Source organism: Bidens hawaiensis, unplaced genomic scaffold (genome assembly GCF_021521415.1).
Source record: "Bidens hawaiensis isolate Kalapana, Puna unplaced genomic scaffold, B.hawaiensis_p1.1 tig00020332_1, whole genome shotgun sequence".
Taxonomy (NCBI): Eukaryota; Viridiplantae; Streptophyta; class Magnoliopsida; order Asterales; family Asteraceae; genus Bidens; species Bidens hawaiensis.
In genome coordinates this window covers 30244-52370 of record NW_027493093.1, presented here as the reverse complement: position 1 = coordinate 52370, position 22127 = coordinate 30244, and the positions used below count along the sequence as shown (strand labels likewise).

The 22127-nt window shown below is 36.6% G+C and overlaps 1 protein-coding gene across 1 annotated transcript; it reads left to right on the top strand.

Annotated features, from left to right (window-relative positions):
• Positions 1–7: 7 nt before the first annotated feature.
• On the top strand, positions 8–21173 carry LOC143560437 (uncharacterized). Its single transcript, XM_077048739.1, has 3 exons — positions 8–249; positions 336–1412; positions 20908–21173. Exons 1-3 carry the CDS (start codon positions 213–215, stop codon positions 21171–21173), a joined length of 1380 nt encoding a protein of 459 aa, XP_076904854.1. The 5' UTR covers positions 8–212.
• Positions 21174–22127: the final 954 nt, after the last annotated feature.

Genomic DNA, 22127 nt, shown 5'->3' with positions numbered 1-22127 from the left:
TGCTTCCTCCCAAGTTACTTATCCAAAAGTCTACAAATGAGAGTTTCACTCACACTCATTTACTTAAACTTGCTTATTCCTTTCCACATATTGAAAGAAGGGCTAGATTCTATCCCACGTGCAAAGTGTGTGATTTAGGTTTCGAGGCTAGCCACTGGCATTACAGATGCGATAAATGTCGATATTACGCCCATGTTAAATGTGCTACTTCAATGAGTGAGGCATTTATGTCTATCTTCATGCGCCCAGGTGGGCGGTTATTTGATTGTTTTCTTTTTAATACTAGATAATATGCTTGTCAATATAAGTTTAACTTTAAATATGTCATTCTTTAGGCCTTGGCAAAATTTCTAAAAACTTCAAAGACGATGACCATCCTAATCTAATTCGTTGTCCGTTTCCTAACGAAAGTTTCAACCTTCTCAAGGACCTTTTTAGCAACAAAGGCGAATTAACTAGAAGAAGAAATATTGATGGTGAAAAGTTTAGTCATCCGCACCCGCTAATTCTTTTAGAGACACTCCATAATGGGTCAGTTTCTCTTCATGATCCCATGAAACGAGTGGAACTATTGTGTGACGGATGCGTGCGACCAATTACGGATTTGCCCTTTTACAAGTGTTCCGAAGATGATTGTGGTTTTGTTCTTCATGAGTGGTGCACAAGGCTACCCTCTGAAATACAAGACCACCATGGCCATCCAAATCATACGCTTGTTCTCCAACCACAGTTTGGTTGCTCATTCGGTGTGTTTAGGTGTAGTATTTGTGAGTTATATTCCAATGGTTTCACATATGAATGTGTGGAATGCAAATATAATGTGGATATTCATTGCGCCTTCATACCTGATGTGATCACACATGAAGCTCACCCTGACCATCTCCTCCAAAGAAATGAAGCCTCACCCAATCTAAGAAAAACGTATTGTAGGGCGTGTGACCGGTCAATGAACACACAACCAGGGTTCCATTGTCCAACTTGTGATTTCTATCTGCATACAAAGTGTGCTTTGTTTTTACCTGGAAAGATTATGCACAAGTACGATAAACACTCACTTAGTCTGAGATACTTTCCAGCTGAGAACCATAGTAACGAATATTTTTGTGAGATTTGTGAGGATGAATTCAACCCGAATAGAAGCCGGTTCTATCATTGCAGCGCTTGTGCATCGTCTATGCATACCGCTTGTGCTCCGCTAAAAATTTATTGTGAGCAATCTGAACATCCAGATGTTCAGCCTGTCTTCTGGTTTCTAAATGTCAAATTTGGAAGAACCGTTGAGATCATAGATCACCCGCACCCTCTCACCTATGAACACGGGCTTAGTTCTGATGGAGAATGGGATGTTTGTAATGAAGAATTGGAAGGTTACGTCATGTTCAAGTGCTTCCAGTGCAAGCTTACCCGTCATTGTTGGTGCGTAAAGAAACACGTATAGATGTGCTTGTACACGTGTACCTTCAAATAAAATATATAATTGTTGTTTCTTTGAATTGAAAAGTAAATGCGCTGGTGGATGTAATAATATAAGCAAATCCGACGATATTAATGCTTAGACAAGTGATTTATTTGGAAATGAAAAAATATGATCACTTGATAGAAAATAAAATGTTTGGTAGATAGAATGCACACAAAGTGCTTGATTAATTAAAAGCTCAAATGAAAAGTACAATATTGTTACACCATGTGAAGTGCGTGATAATTAATTGGATACTAAAGCTCCGCTTATTGTGTCAGCTTGGGTTTGGACTATCTAGGGCCGTTGTTTTAAAAACATAACCCCAAAATACCGCAATCGAATCTTAAAATGTCTTTACCGATTCAACTGAACCTGAACAAAGGATAACCCGAGTCCAATTTGATTAACTCGCCCAGGAAAACCGCACCCGAACCTCAATGACCTGAATAAAGATAATTAAAAGTAAAGGGAATGTTGGTCCTAAAACCAAACTCTCACCCTTTTGTTTATTTAAAATACAATAAGAAAAGTTGACACAATTGTACAAAAATGCAACACAATAAAATCAGCCCAAAACTATAGTTCAAGAATCTAGCATAAATATACAACGCAAAATTTGTTATACAATTTATAACTACACACAACTTTTGTATATATATTTTTTTTTTCTTACAGAAGACACATTTTATATGGCTATACTTTCGTTATATCTTTTAGAAAAAATGCTCAGGCTAAAGATTAAAAAAATGGATTGATTTATGATGTAACTTCTTTTAAATAATAATTATTATATAAGAAGTTATGATTTATGAATGTTTAAAAAAATGGAAACTTGAAAAAATCCAACGTCTTTTTGCAAACACTTTTATTTATCATATTTGTTGCTTCCAAGAAGATGCTTCATCTCCAATATTACTTTTTATTTGTTTAATCAGAATGCTACACAAAGAAGATGAGTTTTGATAAATAGAATATGGATTTTGAGATAAAACAGAAAACTTTGACTAGAAACTACTAACAAAAATGAAATCAAATATTCTTCGGTTGGCACTCCATGTCAAGCAATGTGAAGGGAATATTTCTGCAGTCTGCAATATTTCTATGTGAATGGAAGTGTAAAGAACCTTACATACATGTTTGACTGTTGGTTCTTCCACTTTTTTATGTTTTATTTGTTTGAATGATTAACATATAGAGAATACACGCCAAGTGTTTGATTAAAAGCTCAAATGAGGAGTATGTATTGTTACATAGTGTGAAGTGACCATTATTGTTTGTGCTTAAAATGTTGCTTTTAAGTTTTTGCTTAATAAATATATACAGGCCTAACCAATATCAGAATAAACTGAATTCAAATTAGTAAGAAAAATAAGTCCATAAATGAAAGAAATCTTGAATTTGCATTTAGTTTTAGATTGAGGTTTCTAAAGCTGTTTTATAGTAGGCGATTTTATTCATTTCACATAGAAAGTTAGTACATAATAACGAGTTGGAACTATCTGTCTCTCAAGTAATGCGATGTCTTCCTTGTAACTCGGGGTTAATTGCAATGTTTTTAACAGAGAAACAAACATGTGTTGTATTTAGGGGTGAGCAACCCATAATGTTTTCAAGGGACGAGCGACTCATAACGCTTATAAAGGGTGACCAAATTGTAATTATTATACAAAAAGTTAGATGTTTAACTACGGGTAAGGATTTTGTGATAAATAAACAGATCGTTGGGTACCAATAATCAAATCTGCATTGATTGAGTTTTCTTGGTTATGACTGTTGGTGTTTAACGGTGGTTCGGAACGAAAACGGTTATTATATTTGAACCCGTTTTAGTTAAAAGAATCGCTTCAATAGTTATTAATCATTATTAATAAACGAGTATATGAACGAGTCATAAAACGTAGCGGATATAACGAGTTAAAATGAACCAAAACGAAACCCGAACCCGGATCCGACTACAAACGCGTACGAGCACGAATAACATAAATAATAATCAACCATAGGGTGTTTTCGATATACCTCGGTTAACAAGAACCGGGAAGACACACCAAGGAGTAATCGAGACACACTAGAGATGAGACACAATCAAGCACCCAAATGGAGGTCCGGCGGCGGCGGCTTCCAATGGGTATAAAGACAGCAGCAATGGACGCCAACCAACAGCAGACGACTCCCTTAGCAGCGCAACCCCAGCAGCAACCAAAAACCTTGTTCGCCGGAAAGTAGAGCTCGCCGGAGAAGATAACCCAATTCGCCGGGAAAACGAATCTGGGGTTTAAACAGCACTGGAGCTCGTGAGAGGCTGCGGTGGTGTTTGTAGTTACTGATAGGATGTGCGGCGGTGGCAGGGTGATGTCCACGGCGGCCGGAATGGCTCGCCGGAAAAACGGGTGGTTGGATTTCGGCGCCGGAACTAAGTGGGCAGCTAGGGTTTTTGATATTTTAGATTGGTTACCATAAATAGATAAAGAGTATGTATTTATAGGTAATTAACTTAGGGTTTAACAATTAACCATCTTGGGCTTGAGCCCAATCAAACAAAGCCTAGTCTGTAACCCTGTCCATATAATTATTTTATGTGTCGGGCCTAATTAACCTTTAAGTATGCCTTTATCTCGTTACCTCCGGTGTAACTCTATCCGGGTCACGTTCGGGTCGGTCACGTTGACTTTTACCCGAAACGTCCATAAAATCCAACAGTCTCCCACTTGGACGTATTTGGGTCAAGTATCACAACGCTGACAGTCAGAGGCGTTCTAGCTACACATAGTTGTCCCCAACCGAATATGACATTTTAAATCCATAACCAAAGTATCTTGGAATACCATATTGCAAGACAACGAATTTATAGTAATCGTTGTCATCTATCCTTTCTGTATAAGACATTAAATGATCTATGAGACATGGATCATATCATTCTCATATGGCGTTCAATTATTGTAATTCTCGATATAGAGTCAAAGTGGTCCAATCAAACACACAGTTAGTTTGGGTGAGGCCTCACACTTTACCAGTTTGAATCAACGAGGGCGCCAATATGTCTAACTGTTACATTTAAATGTAAGAGTACAGAATCCCATCTTGACTACATACAACTCCCACTGAACTCCAGAACATTCCCAACCAATGCCTTTATGGCTGGCAGTTACACAACAGCGGTTGACATGATCAAAGAATATTCCTCGGTAAACGAAAGTTCTAATATGTATCTCAGGTCTAAGGATACTAAATGAGCATACTATTATCAAAACATCTTATGATTAAGATCCATGAAGATCATTTGATGCGAGTTACATCTAACGTCATTCATAATGAGGTCTGTGAGTTTGGAAGTCAACTACTTGAGTCCAAAGTCAGAATAGTCTTAATTCAGAATCGCTCCCACGAGTCTGACCGACTACGGATAATTTAGAATACAATATTCACGGATTAAACGTATTAAAATGAACACAGTTGTATCATTCAACGTTTGCATTTAACCATTAAATCAAAAGTGAACAGAAAAGTACAACTTATAAAACGTTCATACATCCAAATACTAAATCAAAATAAATCACTAGCAAGTCTAAGCCCGATAGCATCTCTATGCTGATCATGTTTGTCCTGAGTCATTGGCTTAGTGAACGGGTCGGCTAGATTTTGATATGTGTCTACTTTGCTTATCATGATGTCACCTCGTTCCAATATTTCCCGAATGAGATGGAACTTCCTTAGAATGTGCTTGGTTCTGTGATGAGACCTTGGCTCTTTGGCTTGAGCAATAGCACCTGTGTTATCACAGAATATCTCGATTGGTTTGTGAATACTCGGAACCACATCGAGATCGGTGATGAACTTCTTCATCCAAGCAGCCTCCTTAGCAACATCAGATGCGGATATATATTCGGATTCGGTGGTAGAATCCGCCATGACACTCTGCTTGGAGCTCTTCCAATAAATAGCTCCTCCATTGAGAGTGAAGAAGAAACCCGACTGTGAGCGAGAATTATCTCGGTCAGTCTGGAAGCTAGCATCAGTGTAACACTTTACAGTGAGCTCCTCTTCCACTCCCCCAAACACCAAGAACATGTCTTTGGTCCTATTCACAGCAGTCCAATGGGCAATGCCAGGACTCTGTTGAAAATGGCTGGTCATGCTCAAGGCATACGACACGTCAGGTCTAGTACACAACATAGCATACATGATAGAGCCAACCGCAAAAGCATATAGAATTGCTTGCATACGTTTAGATTCAATGTCCGTTGCTGGAGATTGCGATTTGCTCAACACGGTTCCCTTAGTCATTGGAACAACTCCTTTCTTGGAGTTTTCCATTGAGAAGCGTGTCATCACTTTGTCTATGTAAGTACTTTGACTAAGCCCTAGAATCCGCTTAGATCTATCTCTATAGATCTTTATTCCCAGAATATAAGTGGCTTCTCCAAGATCTTTCATTGCAAAACAAGATTCCAACCATTGCTTAACTTGTTTAAGCATAGGAATGTCGTTTCCAATTATCAGTATATCATCCACATACAAGATGAGGAATGATATAGTGCTCCCACTAGCCTTTCTGTAAACACAAGGTTTATCTTCGTTTTTGACAAAACCAAACTCTTTGATTTTCTCGTCAAAGTGAAGATTCCAGCTTCGAGATGCCTGTTTAAGTCCATAAATGGACTTGTTCAATTTTCAAACCTTATTAGGATATTCTGGATCGACAAAACCTTCAGGCTGAACCATATAGACATCTTCAGAAAGATGTCCATTAAGGAAAGCGGTTTTGACATCCATTTGCCATATCTCATAATCATAGTATGCAGCAATGGCAAGCAATATCCTAATTGACTTAGTCATAGCAACGGGCGAAAAGGTTTCATTATAGTCAACACCTTGAGTTTGAGTAAAACATTTCGCGACTAGCCGTGCCTTATAGGTTTGCACATTTCCATGCATGTCGGTTTTTCTCTTGAAAATCCATTTGCTCCCTACTGCCCGACTATCGGGGGTAGCTCAACCAAGTTCCAAACTTGGTTATCATGCATAGATTGCATCTCAGCGTTCATGGCATCTTGCCATTTCTTGGATTCCGGATCCAAGATAGCAGACTTGTAGTTAGTAGGCTCTTCCCCAGATTCGGCTACTAATAAGACTTCGGGACCATCTAGATGACATAAGTATCTAGAATTTGGTACGGGAGTCCTACTACTTCTGCGAATGCTTGTGTTCACGTCTGATGTATCAGCAACAACAACTTGTTGATCAGACTCTCCAACTTTCTCAGCGGTTGATTGTGGATCTTGAATTTCTTCAAGATCGACAATGTCACTTCTAGTTCCTTGACTAAGAAATTCTTCTTCAAGGAAGTAGCCTTTCCTCCTGACAGAAATCGTATTTGTATCAGGATGAAAGAAGTAATAACCGCTTTTGTAATAGTATCCAACGAAAACAACCTTTTCGCCGCGGGGATCAAGTTTATCATCAGACTCACTTGTGATATAAGCATCACATCCCCATACTCTAAGATAAGACAATTTGGGTTTATTTCCCTTATGCCATATCTCATATGGTGTTTTGTCTATCTTCTTAGTTGGAGCTAGATTAACAATGCGGGCGGCGGTCATAAGGGCGTAACCCCAAAAGGAGTGAGGCAAGTTGGTTCTACACATCATCGATCGAACCATGTTTAGCAAAGTTCGATTTCTCCTCTCGCTCACGCCATTAAGTTGGGGTGTGCCAGGTGGAGTGAGCTGTGAAACAATTCCAAGCTCTTTTAGATGAGTGATGAACTCTGTGTTGAGATACTCTCCACCTCGATCTGATCGAAGTATCTTAATGGTTTTGTCAAGTTGTTTTTCCACTTCGCTTTGAAACTCTTTGAACTTTTCAAAAGTTTCGTGCTTGTGTTTCATAAGATACACATAAGCGTATCGACTATAATCGTCGATAAAAGAAACGAAGTATCTTTCATGGTTTCTAGTCATGGTTCTAAAAGGTCCATATACATCAGTATGTATGAGTCCTAATAGATCACTTGCTTGTTCACTTTTATTAGTGAAGGAGTCTTTGGCGAGTTTGCCAGCTAAGCAAGATTCACAAGTGTTAAAAGAGTCTGGTCTTGTGTATTCAAGAATACCTTCGGATTGGAGTCTTTTAACTCTTGCCTTGCTTATGTGGCCAAGTCGGCAATGCCATAGAAAAGTATCATTGACACTAATCTTGATACGTTTTGAAAGATGATATACGTTATTGTCAGGTTGAACATCAATCTCATAAATACCATTTCGAGATTTAGCCTCAAAATAAAATATATCATTTAAGTAAGCAGAAATAGCCATGCCATTAAGAACATACTTAAATCCTTGTTCAAATAACAACGAAACTGAAATGATGTTTCTGGTCAAGCCAGGAGCATACAAACAGTTATTTAAAGGAAAAATTAGGCCAGATGGACAAGTAAAATGAAATACTTCAGTTGCCAGACCTGGTACTCTCTTCCCATCTCCAACGATGAGTTCCATGTTGCCTTTAGTCAGTTTCCTCCACTTCTCAGGCTCCTGCAAGACATTAACGATGTGGTAACCACATCCGGTATCCAATACCCATGTGTTGCTAGAGACAGTGAAAAGTTCAATAACGTATATGGAAATACCTCCAGAAGAGTCTTCACCATTGGCTCTCTTCTTTCTGATCTCAGCAAGGTGCTCGGGGCAGTTTCTCATCCAGTGCTCCATTTGGTTGCATTTGAATCACTTGCGCTCCTCAAAGGGCGGCGGCTTTTTCTTTGCAACCACCTTGTTAGTGTTGGTGGCAACATAGGCAGCAACAGTAACTTTCTTCTTGCCATTTCCCTTAAAACCCCGATTCTTTGGTTTTGGCTTCTTGACACCAGCAGATCGAATCATCAGAACTTGATTGGTCCTAGAAGGAATGTTCATCTCAGCCGTCTTGAGCATGTTATGAAGCTCCGGCACTGTCTTCACCCAACATTCATATTGAAATTCATCACGAACTGGTCGTATGAGTTGGGGAGAGAGTTGAGGATGAAATCCGATGCCATCTCATCGGGCATGGGATAATCAAGTTTCTTGAGCTGATCGATGTGCCCCCATCTTAAGAACATAAGCACTGACGGGAGACCCCTCTGCCATCTTGCAACTGATGAGTTGTTTCATGGTGTCGAAACGTTCTTGACGGGCTTGTTTCTAGAAGATGCCCTTGAGTTGCTCAAGCATCTCATAGGCACCAAAGTCTTCCAAGCCTTTAGCAAGCTCAGAAGTCATGGTGGCTAGCATAATACAGGAGACCTCAGCCGAGTCATCCTTATACTTGTCAAGAACCTTTCGTGCAGCGGCTGTGTTGTTTTCAGGCTCGTTTGGAACAGGTCCATCGAGAACATACAGGCGCTTTGCCATGGTTAGAACAAGTCTTAAGTTGCGGTGCCATTCGATGAAGTTGGTACCATTCAGTTTATCCTTCTCGAGGATAGTCATAAGGGCGTAGGGTGAAATTTCGTTTGACGACATCTGATTAATTAAGCAAAAGTATATTTAATTAGTATTTTCGACGTTGTAGTCCTATTATTAATGACCCAATAACATTAATTAATTAGGAGTATGAGAATCTGGCTTCCAGTTATTAAAGGCAGCTGTAGCACACAACATTAATAAGTGGTTAGACAGACCGACAAAGATTGTCAATTGTGAATAGAGCACAACTCTCGGTTATGAGGCCTATAAAAACAACGATTGTCTGTATAGATACGATTAGCCTCATCTTTGCCCACTTTAAGTCTCCAGACAGCTTTAGCACGTAACAGGAGAGTAAAATAATAGTTGTCCTAGTACCGTGACTTGTGAAAGCGCCGGATGTGTCAACGAAACGCTTTCACCTTGAAGGGATAGGCTAGAAAACAAGTGCGGTGCTGTAGCTCCAAACACTTAAAATTTCGCAGTATGCCTCAAGTGTGACTTGTAGTAGGATTGGCATAAACTATTGGTTTTTAAATTGGGATTAATTTTAAAATTACCAAATAGAGTAAAAGTCATATTTTACTGTATTTATTACCGCGACGCATAGATGAACCATTTCATCTCTCAGGACACTTAGTTTTAAATAACCTATTAAAACTAAGTTTGTAGCGATACGACTAACCAATTTTAAGTTATAATAACTTATTAGTTTTGGAAATCAAAACGCTTTTAATTTGCAAAACAAAATCGGTTAATAAAATGTTTATTTTCCAATTTATTTGGTATTAGGTTGGTGATATTATAATCCTATTATAATCAAACCAAGCAACCACAAATAGCAAATAACAAAAATATGTAAATCCTTTATGGCCAAAAGTTGATTGGTCTCGCTAGAGCCAATTAGGGAGACCGATCGGGTCAAGGGGTCACAACACAAACAACCACAAGGATGGACTACGCCGTGCATCCCGTCGTCTTGCCCGAACTCCCACTAACTCCAAAATGGTCCTCGAGCTCGTCCTCGGTTATCTTCGCGTCTTCTTAATTACAAATTTATAAACTAACATTAATATGTCATATTACAAATTTGAACCATCTTAATGGCCAAAAGAAAACCGAAAATTAAATAATAACCTTTTTACAACTTTTGAACCAACCATATGGCCAAAACAAGCTCAAACACCAAACACAACCAAACAAACACATAGGTCGGGGCCGGATTTATATATTCACAATAAATAAAATTTCGGGTCGTTTTGACTTGGTCAAATAAAATAAACAAAACTTTGACCAACTTAAAATCACCCGAAAATAATTCTAGATCTATAAACTTTAAACGATTTAAAGTTTAAGATGTAGATCCGGTTTTAAACGAACCGGTATCGACTCGTACGTTGTAACTGTGGCTCTGATACCACTGTTGGTCTTTAACGGTGGTTCGGAACGAAAACGGTTATTATATTTGAACCCGTTTTAGTTAAAAGAATCGTTTCAATAGTTATTAATCATTATTAATAAACGAGTATATGAACGAGTCATAAAACGCAGCGGATATAACGAGTTAAAATGAACCAAAACGAAACCCGAACCCGGATCCGATTACAAACGCGTACGATCACGAATAACATAAATAATAATCAACCATAGGGTGTTTTCGATATACCTCGGTTAACAAGAACCGGGAAGACACACCGAGGAGTAATCGAGACACACTAGATATGAGACACAATCAAGCACCCAAATGGAGGTCCGGCGGCGGCGGCGGCTTCCAATGGGTATAAAGACAGCAGCAATGGACGGCAACCAACAGCAGACGACTCCCTTAGCAGCGCAACCCCAGCAGCAACCAAAAACCTTGTTCGCCGGAAAGTAGAGCTCGCCGGAGAAGATAACCCAGTTCGCCGGAAAAACGAATATGGGGTTTAAACAGCACTGGAGCTCGTGAGAGGCTGCGGTGGTGTTTGTAGTTACTGATAGGATGTGCGACGGTGGCTGGGTGATGTCCACGGCGGCCGTAATGGCTCGCCGGAAAAACGGGTGGCCGGATTTCGGCGCCGGAACTAAGTGGGCAGCTAGGGTTTTTGATATTTTAGATTGGTTACCATAAATAGATAAAGAGTATGTATTTATAGGTAATTAACTTAGGGTTTAACAATTAACCATCTTGGGCTTGAGCCCAATCAAACAAAGCCTAGTCCATAACCCTGTCCATATAATTATTTTATGTGTCGGGCCTAATTAACCTTTATCCGGGTCACGTTCGGGTCGGTCACGTTGACTTGACCCGAACGTCCATAAAATCCAACAATGACAAAGATATAGAGAAGTCGGACTTCTTTTTTGCTATTTCAAATATGATATTTATTCCAAATGATTGAATATTAACTTCATCTAGGGTGAAGGAAGGCAATGTTTATATCTTGCATCGCAAGTAATTATATATAATTGCATGTTTTTGAACTATTTTTTAAATCTTTGGATGTTGAATTGTTGGAGATGACAGAGAAATTGTAAGATGTGAGCCTTAATCCCATTGTTTAAAATCTTAATATTTGCAGCCTCAATGAAAACCGTGACAAGGAAGATGAAGGCACACATAAAGATGATTTTTGTGGTGGAAGACCTCCATGTTTTCACATGCAAGATGTGCACGAAAAGGATCTCTTCATTTCATCTATGTCGCTACTTCTGCGAGGAAATGTGTGCACAACTTCCCACAGCCCAACAATGAAAGTGTTTTTCCGAGTTTCAAACCAATGTTTTAGGGGTTTTGATCGGAAGAAAGATATTAGTCGACCGACGTAAAATTTAGCATTTGCAGGTGGTGCAAGATTAAAGAACTACCTATAAGAATATGAAATTTAGCCGCTTCAAGAAACTCCGATTTAGCTTTGATATTCTTTGAAGATTATGACACATGCTAGTAAATAATGTGTCAAGTAAGAACTTTGAATTTGTAAATGTATGTGTATATTAACTTTACGTATTTTAATGGATAGCAAGGGTTCAATCTGTAGTGACACCCTAGTATTCTAATATTTGAATGTTATATACTAAGATGAAAATTGAATCCGTACATTTATGCATAAGTTTGTGTTGTTGTAAGAATTGCTTTAAGTTAATCATGAATATCACTAAAATGGGGAAGAAATGTTGGGAATTTTAGTGTTATCAAAGTGATTTTAGTGTTATTGGGTTTATTTGATGACCTACTAAATATTATTAATTAGTAAGGAGTTAGGAGACGCTAGAGTGCAAGCCCGTTTAATTCAAATAAAGTTTGTGTTTTGTCGTATGGGCTTGTTTGATAATGTTGGGCTTGGTGGACTTAAATCTGGAGTTTCAAATATATAGAGTTGGGCATATAACTCTTCGGCTTGGGTATGGATGTGATGACTAGATCCGGTTTGATCCAACTAGTTAGGATCAGTTTAGGGAATGAGTTGTGATAAGACCGGTGATGACATCAAACACGGTCGTAACAAAATGGTTGCCTTATTTTTTTTACTTCTTGATTTTTAAGCACCTAAAAACAAATAATTAAAAGAAACAAAACACAGATTGTCTAATATAAAAGGGGTCATGAAGTATGACTTTTATAGGAAGGATAAGATGGTTGAGATTAACTTAAGTTGGAAATCAAGTGTGAAATAAGGGGAAAAACATAAAAGGAATAACACGACTTCATCTGTCCACATGCAATACATAAATTTATTCCCATATCATTTAAAAACATTCATAAAATTTTATGCGTTTTTTTATAAATAAAAAAAATCAATAATAACGAACGTTTTCTTTATCGTTATTATGAGTACCGTATTGTTATATAAAAAAATTTAGTGAGTTTTTTACAAATTGTGTTTTATTAAAATTGTGTTTTACAAAATTGTGTTATACAATTGTGTTTTTCATTTTGCATTTTCCGGCTACCATTTTCCAACGGGCGACTTTCCATCAACTTTTCTTGTGAAACTATCCAGCTGTTTTTCGGTGACTTTTCCGGCGATGCGGTGGCGGTGGGTGACGTTTGTGGTGGTGGTGGGCGTTGGTTGTAGGAGATGAGTAAAAATTTAAGTAGCTTTTGAGTTTAAAGTTTTGAATTAAAATGCACTCTTTTCTAACCTTCATAGAAAAATCAAACTTCTTATTTGAACTCAGCCCATATAAAAAGATGAATTATCCTATTTGTGAGAAATTTTATCAAACACAAAAAGATTCACTTAACAAAAAATAAAATAAAATTGTATGTCTTGGATCTTGGGTGGTTTTTCATCATCAAACAAGTGCCCTCACATTATGCAGCCTTCCAATTAGAGATGATAAGACCGTTTATAACTTATGTATCCGTCATGACTGGCTGTCCTCATTAGCCTCATATTTACTTGACCGAGTTTGATTTGTAGTTAGTGGGTCAAATTGTAAATATATTTTCAAAGTATGTTTAGTGTATTATTTATCATGCAATCGACATTTCAATCCGTGTTTGATCATATGATCTTTCTTGTCTCAGTTCCGGTTGCAAATTGAGGGCGTCGTGGGGCTGCTTATAATATTCCAAGACCATAAACAAGAATCTTGATTGCCTTGTTGTCTGTTTACCTCAAGAGAACTATAGGGTATTCGGGTTTAAAGATCAGTCACAAAATCAAGACGATCTAGTGTCGCTAAATTTTTTGTTGGTCACACCTCATTTTGATCTTAACCAAACTAACAATATTTTTTTAAAACGGGTTGCTATGAACCACACCCATTTTTATCAAGAACCAAAACAAAAGGTGAGTATTTTTAAAACTACTCGTTTCGACCTGAATTCCTTCCGACACATTACCTAACTCATCATCATCATCATCATCATACTCAGTATATCCCACTAACAGCAAAGTTATGGTAGGGTATGAGGAGGGTAAGATGTAGACAGTTTTACCTCTACCCCATAGGGATAGAGAGGCTGCTTCCGATGAGACCCCCGGCTCGATAGTAGTTTTGCATCAAGCCTTGGACATAAGACACATAACATCAACCATCGGGACACCGACCGATTAGTGCATGTACCCTTATCTTTCGGCTATCAACGCCACTACATGATGCCTGATTAACCTTCCGCCACTTTTAACGTTATTTCACAAGATTAGTAAAATAACGTCAAAATTAGTGCAACGTCACTTTTGCCCACCCGAGAGTTCACACATATATACATTATATGCGCGCACCATAAAAGGCACAAGTTGTGACAAATTATCCATGTTTCTTTAAACCTCTTAATTTATTAATTTGTTTTTTTGTGATTTCTAATTTTCAAAAAAAAAAATTGACATTTCCTTTATAATAGATTGATTATATTGTAATTTAAATGTGTTACATTTTTATACTTTGTCTGCATATATTCTTTATAATAGATAGATTGATTATATTGTAATTCTCACACCATTTCTTTTATTCAAGTTGCTTTTGTTTGCATCACTCCAAGAATCCAATAAAGGTAATATTTGGAAGAAGGAATTTGGGTTTTTTTTTAAGATGACAAATTCTTTTATTAATTCATTCAGCCAACTCTATATATTCATCCAAATTACAAAGGGGCGGACTTACTGAGAGTGAGGGATATCACCCACTACCTCTCAACGTTTCCAACAAAGTAGTTTTTCTTTTACGTTTTATTTATTACATTGTCCCTGAAATTATTATTATGTTACCTCTCAAAATTTTTTGAAACCTTTCAAAGTTAAAAGACATGCCATATGTAACTTGGAATCCATGAAGTCTAAGCAAAGAGAAAGATGAGTGGGAGAGATAGGAACGTGAGTTAAATAATAAAAAGTAAAATATAAGCAAATTTATTTTTAGTTCAACATAGTTACAAATAATACCATTTAGTTTGATTTGAATTTTAGATCACCTAAACATTTCATATTACTTATATTAATCAAGTCTAGTTATAAATTGAATAGATAAATACAATATGTTTAAATGATATGTTTCGTATTAGATTAGTTAACTGATTTATAATGTTTTTTTATTTGTTATTTTTGGTTTACAATTTCTATATATTTTCTTAATTAGTTAGATATTGTGTTTATCAATATTTTTGTTGAGTAAACTCCAAAATTACTCGTTAACAATATGTGTTTGATCTAGTTGAAAGATACCAATAAAATCATTGTATTATTAAGTTAATATTTTGAATAATTTTACAATATCATTAAGCAAACAAGTTTGGGTTATTTTGACGCTACCCATTTTAAACCACTTGTTTTGATGTGCACATTTTTACCCCACTGATAAAAAAAATCATGGATCCGCTATTGCAAACGGGTTAATTGGGCTATGATACGCAGCGGGTAACCCGACGCTAGTACACGCGTAACGCGAAGCCGGACTGGGACATGCCAAACACGTAACTGGGCGCTTGTATAGTTACCGAGCTCCGCTATGCACGAAACGCTTAAGCAGGCCACGGTAAAAAAAAAATCTATCTATTCTAATAAAAGCCTACAATTTTTGCCACTTGTCAATACCATAACCCTCCTCACCTTTTTTTCAACCAATTTTCATATATGGTACTTATATTTTAAATTCTTTCAATATATGACATTAAAGTTATAAGTTTATTCAAACTAAATCCATTACTACATATAATATGTATTCTCCATATGGATTGACAATAGACGATAAGTATTCTCCTTTCAATATATGCCATTAAAGTTATAGGTTTATTATGATTTATATTCAAAATAATGAACAATAAACATTCGATTCATAATATGTGGAATGAGAACAATTGACTTGGACTAATCATGATAACGTCAGCGGCTAAGGCTTAGCTTTTAATACCTAAAAATACATATGATTTTAAAACTAAAAGTTTTTGGGTTGACCCGAAACCTAGAATTCGGACTCAAGAACCAACCCGAATTACTTCGGTTCGGGTTCGGGTTAGTATTTTCTTGAGTTCGAGTTTCTCGGGTTGGGTTAGTTTGGGTTCAGGTACGGGTTTTCTTGGGTTGGTTTCATGTTACGGGTAAAAGTGACAGCCCTACTTTCAACGATTATAAATAAAAATCACTACTTTTACTTTATGCAACTTTAAATCTTCTAATATTCTTCTAACTCAGAATAATCACTATTATTTGAACATGGTTTTAATGTTAGTATGTATTTTTCATTTTTCTGGCAATTACATTCATATGAAATAAACAAATCATTTTGTTATATTTAAATTTTCGGTTTTTATGTTGCTTGATTATACAGCTTTTTATTGTAAAATATAAAGTTAATTAAAAACTTGCCATACACAAAATATTAATGACAACAAATTTATCATGATTAATCAATTTTAAATTTTAAAGATTCTAAGGATTATTATATCATCAAAGTTCAGGTATATAGTTTTTGGGAATATCATGTTTTTTGGATAAACAAGAGCAGATGTTCTCAAATGACATCATAGTAATAGATTAAAAGCTATGATATTTTATGTATATGAATATATTTTATATTAGTATCATGGATATATATTATATTTATATAGAGTTGGTATGCACTTGGAGAACCTTTTTGTCACACGGATAACTAACTATATATGGCTATACCAAGAGTTATAAGCATACCTATATGTTACTTTATTAAGAGTTACAAGCAAACATTAACTAAAGATTTTTGTTTTTTTGACAAACAATATATACCTATTTATAACATATTTGTGTAATCTTAATTATGTAATTTCTGTAATTTTAATTTTATTGTAATTGTATTAACAATATATAATCAATTTGTAAACTGTATTTCACTTAATGGTCAAAGTTTAAATTTTCAACAATTACCCGTGTAATACACGGACCTCAAACTAGTAAAATAATAATTCTTAACGTACGGTTCATTAATATATTTTTTTTCCGTTACCCCTTAAATGAAAGTAACGTCTTAAATGAAAGTTGCTTTTGATTTAGTCACTCAAAAAAATCAAACTTTTGATGGAATATGGGTTTCTTGAAGATGGTTTCCTTTATTCATTCATTCATCCCACTCACTCTATTTATTCATCCAAACTTCAGTCTTTCTTTCTACAATTTATCTGCTCATCAAAGGAAGAAGCTTTATTTAGCGACTGGGGGTGGAGAGTTATGACTACACCCTGTTTTGGTAAAAAAACCATAACTCTGACAGAACGTCACGTGGCGCATAATGCCTGGGGGTGGAGAGTTATGACTACTCAGGGTCTTAGTATCTTTACAATTTGAAATTGATTGATTGAGTTTTTTTTTATCAAAATAGAGTGGTGGAAAAATTGATTTACCAATATGGGTGATTTGAAAATTATTTACGAAAATGGGGTTTAATCAAATTGGATCCATCAATTTTTTTTATTAAAAAAATAATAACAAATTCAACACTCATCATTTATTCATCTTCCCCCAACCTAACCTATTGTTACCAGGGAACTTTTCTTTTTCTTCCGGCGGCATTCTCATCCACCATCACTAACCACTAATTCAGCTACATCTTTGTTCTCGTCCTCCATTGTATAACCTTTTGAAGCTAGGACCAATCTATCATAGACATAGTCAGAACCCACGTGATGTTTTTCCGGCGACTAGCATCATCCTTTGAGCTTATGCCCGGCCCCGAAACCACCATGCAACCTTCCTTCTTGGTTGGTTACGGTCGTCGCACCCAAGGTGTCCGAATCACCACCTTCTCTCCCCGTGCCGGAAAAAAGACTTCACCATCGTCGGAGAAACCTGCAACTTGAGACCAAAATAATACATTTCTCTCTCCCTCTTCACTCAAACTCTAGAATTTTGGGTTTGCTGTCGTGGCGGTGGTGCGAATCGAAATCGACGCCGCATTTTCTTGTGTATAAAATAGATGTTCTCGGGGGTTAATGGTTGTATGGTTGGTGAGATTCACCAGGATTTGTGTTTGTGAAGGGGGCTGCCGGATCAGCTCGCGGCAATCGGAAAAATTGAAGAAAGCAAAGACGTGACTGTGAGAGAGATTGGGTGGGTGGGCCCATGTGTTGAATAAATTAAAAATAAAAATTAAAAAACCTAATTTGGTAAATAATTTTCAAATCACTTGTATTGGTAAATAATTTTCTCCACCGCTCTATTTTGGTAAAAAAAACTCCTGATATTTATGATAAATTTGTTGTTGTTATTAATATTCTGTATATGCCAAATTTTTAATTGACTTTACATTTTATAATTAAAAATTGAATAATCAACCAACATAATAACCGAAAATTTAAATGTAACAAAATGATTTGTTTATTTCATATGAATGTAATTGCCTGTAAAATGAAAAATACATGTTTTTTAATTGCCAAAAACAATCATCCTTAATATCTTAACAATTTGAAATTGATTGATCATGATAAATTTATTGTCATTAATATTCTGTGTATGATAAATTTTTAATTGACTTTATATTTTACAATTAAAAATTGTATAATCAAGCAACATAACAACCGAAAACTTAAATATAACAAAATGATTTGTTTATTTCATATGAATGTAATTGCCAGGAAAATGAAAAATACATACTAATATTAAAACCATGTTCAAATAATAGTGATTATTCTGAGTTAGAAGAATATTAGAAAATTTAAAGTTGCATAAAGTGAAGACAATGATTCTTACTTATAATCGTTGAAAGTAGGGCTGTCACTTTTACCTATAACATGAAACCCAACCCAAGAAAAACCCGTACAATTTAGGAAATGAAAACGTAAAGGTAACCAACGAATTTAAATTGCTTTTGATTCGGTCACTCCAAGAATCAAACTTTTGATGGAATATGGGTTTCTTGAAGATGGCAAATACCTTTATTCATTCATTCATCCATCCCACTCACTCTATTTATTCATCCAAACTTCAGTCTTTGTGTTTACAATTTATCTGCTGATCAAAGGAAGAAGCTTTATTTATCTGCAACAGTACTTGCATACATACAGGTATATATACGTCTCTAGTTTTTACAGTTTTATTATTGGTTTTAGTAATTTATATACAGTAATTAAGGAAAGTAGAATTAATGTACACCATGCGTATGTTTGATTAAAAGCTTCAATGAGGAAACTTTAATTTATTGTTTTACACCATGCATCTAAAAGGTGGGATGCTACTGATAATTAGTTTTTATGAGACAGATAAAATTTGTTGTTTTTTAGTGGTGAGCAACCCATTAATAAGGGTGCTAAGTGCCTCGTGTTCGTGTTGTGGCATGTTAGACCCAGCGTGAAAGTCATGTCAGCAACACGAACACAACCTGCACGTCAGACTCAAAATTATATGGTTTAAAAAGTCTTTGTTTTTTCAAAGATTCAAAGACAAAAATCGTTTCATTGCTGGGATTCTTTATCCCCAAATCTGAAAAAGTGATGTGAATTACAGAGTTACGTATGGCTTAAGCATCTTTCAAATTGTTGATTAGTTATATAATAATACTTTTATACTTTGGTATAAACTATCAACAAGTTTTAGCGATTACAAGAAAAAAGAAGTCAATTGTTTCCCTTATGGTTAATGTGACTTACTTAAGGCTTTGAAACAACGGAATTATTTTCATAATCCATCAAATTGAAGGCTAACCTGCAGACTCTTAATCAGAATCTTCCTTCATGGCTATGGCTTCATCTTCATTATCAAACATTCCGAAGGTTGAGCTGACAACTTCTTCAAGTAAGTATTCTGATTAATTAACTTGGGACTTGTATACTTGATATTATATATGTGTAGAAGAAATCCATTCAATATTAACAGTAAGGACAAATACAAGAAAAGTAAGCCACATGTTTAATTAAAGAATTACACAACGCTTTGGAACAATGGGATTAATCCATTTATTTTCTTATTTCTTTATGCCTATACATTACTCCATCCCGTTCACTTCTTCATTGCCTAAACATCAGTCCTTTATTTTTTTAATTTATGTACCCAATTTGCTGATCAGAGGAAGAAGACTCATCTGCAACAACGCATACAGGTATGTCTTTGTTTCTTCTAGTAGTAGAGTTTTATTCGTTTGGATAATTAATATACAAGCAAGGGAATTTAATTTGGGATTGAAAGAAATGTAACATGAAAAGAAAGTAGATTGCCCCATAAGTGTTTCATTAAAAGCTTAAATGAGAAGTATATATTGGTACACCATGTGAAGGGGATTCTAGTGATTTCTTGTCTGTTTTAAGCATATGTCATTGACATACGGTTTGTTGATCCGATATATATGTCATGTGTAAAATCTAGGTGAGGCATTACCACTCTTATTCATTTCACATAAAAATTAGTACATAATAAGTTATGCCATGTGTAAAAGGACATGTGCTGCTTTTTAAGGGATGAGCGGTCTGTAATGGTTTTAAGTCGTGAACAACATGTAGCATTTTAAGAGCGGTCAACCCATAATGCTTTTAAGGGGTGGCCAGACGATAATGTGAATACAACGTAAACAAGTGATATTAATTGAGATGGTGTTCAACCAAATAGTTTTAGAGTCCACCTCTGTAACAAATTAGCGCTTCGTCTTCCTTTTATTGCCATAACAATTAGAAGTGCCATCCAGAAGCAACAACAACCCATCAGAAACAACTATTAGAGTTATTACACAGCCAACAGTGAAGTGTGCCATAATTCAAGGTTTAGGGTCAACAACTCATTATTTATTGCAATAGTACCTTTCTGTAAATAATTCAGATTTGACATCAATCTTTTTTCAGTTTTATATCCACTATTAATTGCATTACAGCCCATAAGTCTAGTTTTCTTCCATTTTGAGGATAGATACATATGTTTTTTCGTTTAATGAAAAGTGAAATTGGGCATTTAATTATTTCTAAAATTACAGTATAAGTATTCTGGTAGTGATTATTGTATTGTGTTCATGACATCGTCACAAAATAAATGCAGTTTTTTACACTTACAAAAAAAAGTAGATTAATATTGGGAATATATTTGGTTATATGATTATTGTAAAACATGAATATTTTATTTTTTAATGTAGTTGCAATGGAGCAGCTTCAGCATTTTAGTCATGAGCACCTGCTCAGCCTTGTCCAGTTGCACCCTCTACAAAAGAATGAGAACTCTGATACGGAAGACGAAGATGAAGATGAAGATGAAGATGAAGATATAGATGATTTTGTGGTGGAAGAGTGTCATGTCGGCAAATGCAAGATGTGCAAAGAAGAGATCTATTCAATCATCTATATTACTACTCTTGCAAGGATTGTGACTACTCTCTGCACAAATTCTGTGCACAACTACTGAAGAGGTAGGTCCCAGCAGAGCCCAGTTGCACCCGCAAGACTCACCTTGAAGAGGGACGTCTGCGCAGAAACCAACTGGATCCGCAGGACCAACCATGCTCAGAGACGTGACGTCCTTACGCGCAGTACGCAAGCTGTTCCCGCAGGAAATGCCCCCCAATGGTGAAGGACTCCGCCTGTTCCCGCAGCCTCGGATACAAGCCATCAGGGAAGGCCACCCGCGCAGCAAGGCTACACGCACAAGGCACTTAGCTCTCAGTGTCACCTGAAGGAATGAGCAAAGCCGGGAACAATCCCGCACAGTGGCGGGAGGGGGAATACTCCCGCCCAAATAAGCCAGTCCGTACGATACAGGAAGATCTTCTGTACTGTACCTGACGAGGTATGGGCAAAAGATCTGACTAAAGATACGACAGCTTATTGACAACAGTATGGCGAGCAGCGTGCTCCTGTACTGTATGTCACTATTAGCCGCTGCCTACTCACCAACTACTGCCATACCACGTGCATAGCCGGCAGTTGGTGGAAAGGGAATAGTACACAGCAGGCCTGGTCACTATCAGCCGCTGCCTACCCACCAACTACCAGCAGGGCACGTGCGTAGGCCACAGTTGGTAGAACAGGAATACTATTCAGCAGGCCACACCTCCTTGGAAACCTACCTTCGGCTATAAATACCACAAATGGTATGACCATCTCATCATATCTTAACATATCATATTATACCTGATATCTGCTCTAGCAATCTCTTAATATACATTTATATTTAAAGAGCAATCTAGTCTGATTCTCACGCCGGAGGGTGGTCACAAGGAGGAACCCCCCCTTCTCAGTGACAAGCTCACGGTGTCTGTTTTGCAGGTTATCAGAAGAACCATCTTCTCTGGGTCTAACCCCTCGTGGGAAACATCTATCTAACCCCCAGGTTATCCGTAATCTGCCCGGGGTCTGGTTA

Bases quoted from the DNA above. Each gene is read 5' to 3' on its own strand.
- LOC143560437 (XM_077048739.1), top strand. From the start codon at position 213: ATGAGTGAGGCATTTATGTCTATCTTCATGCGCCCAG. The intron at 250-335 runs GTGGGCGGTTAT...GTCATTCTTTAG, and splicing joins GTCTATCTTCATGCGCCCAG to GCCTTGGCAAAATTTCTAAA. The intron at 1,413-20,907 runs GTTGGTGCGTAA...TTTTTAATGTAG, and splicing joins GTGCAAGCTTACCCGTCATT to TTGCAATGGAGCAGCTTCAG.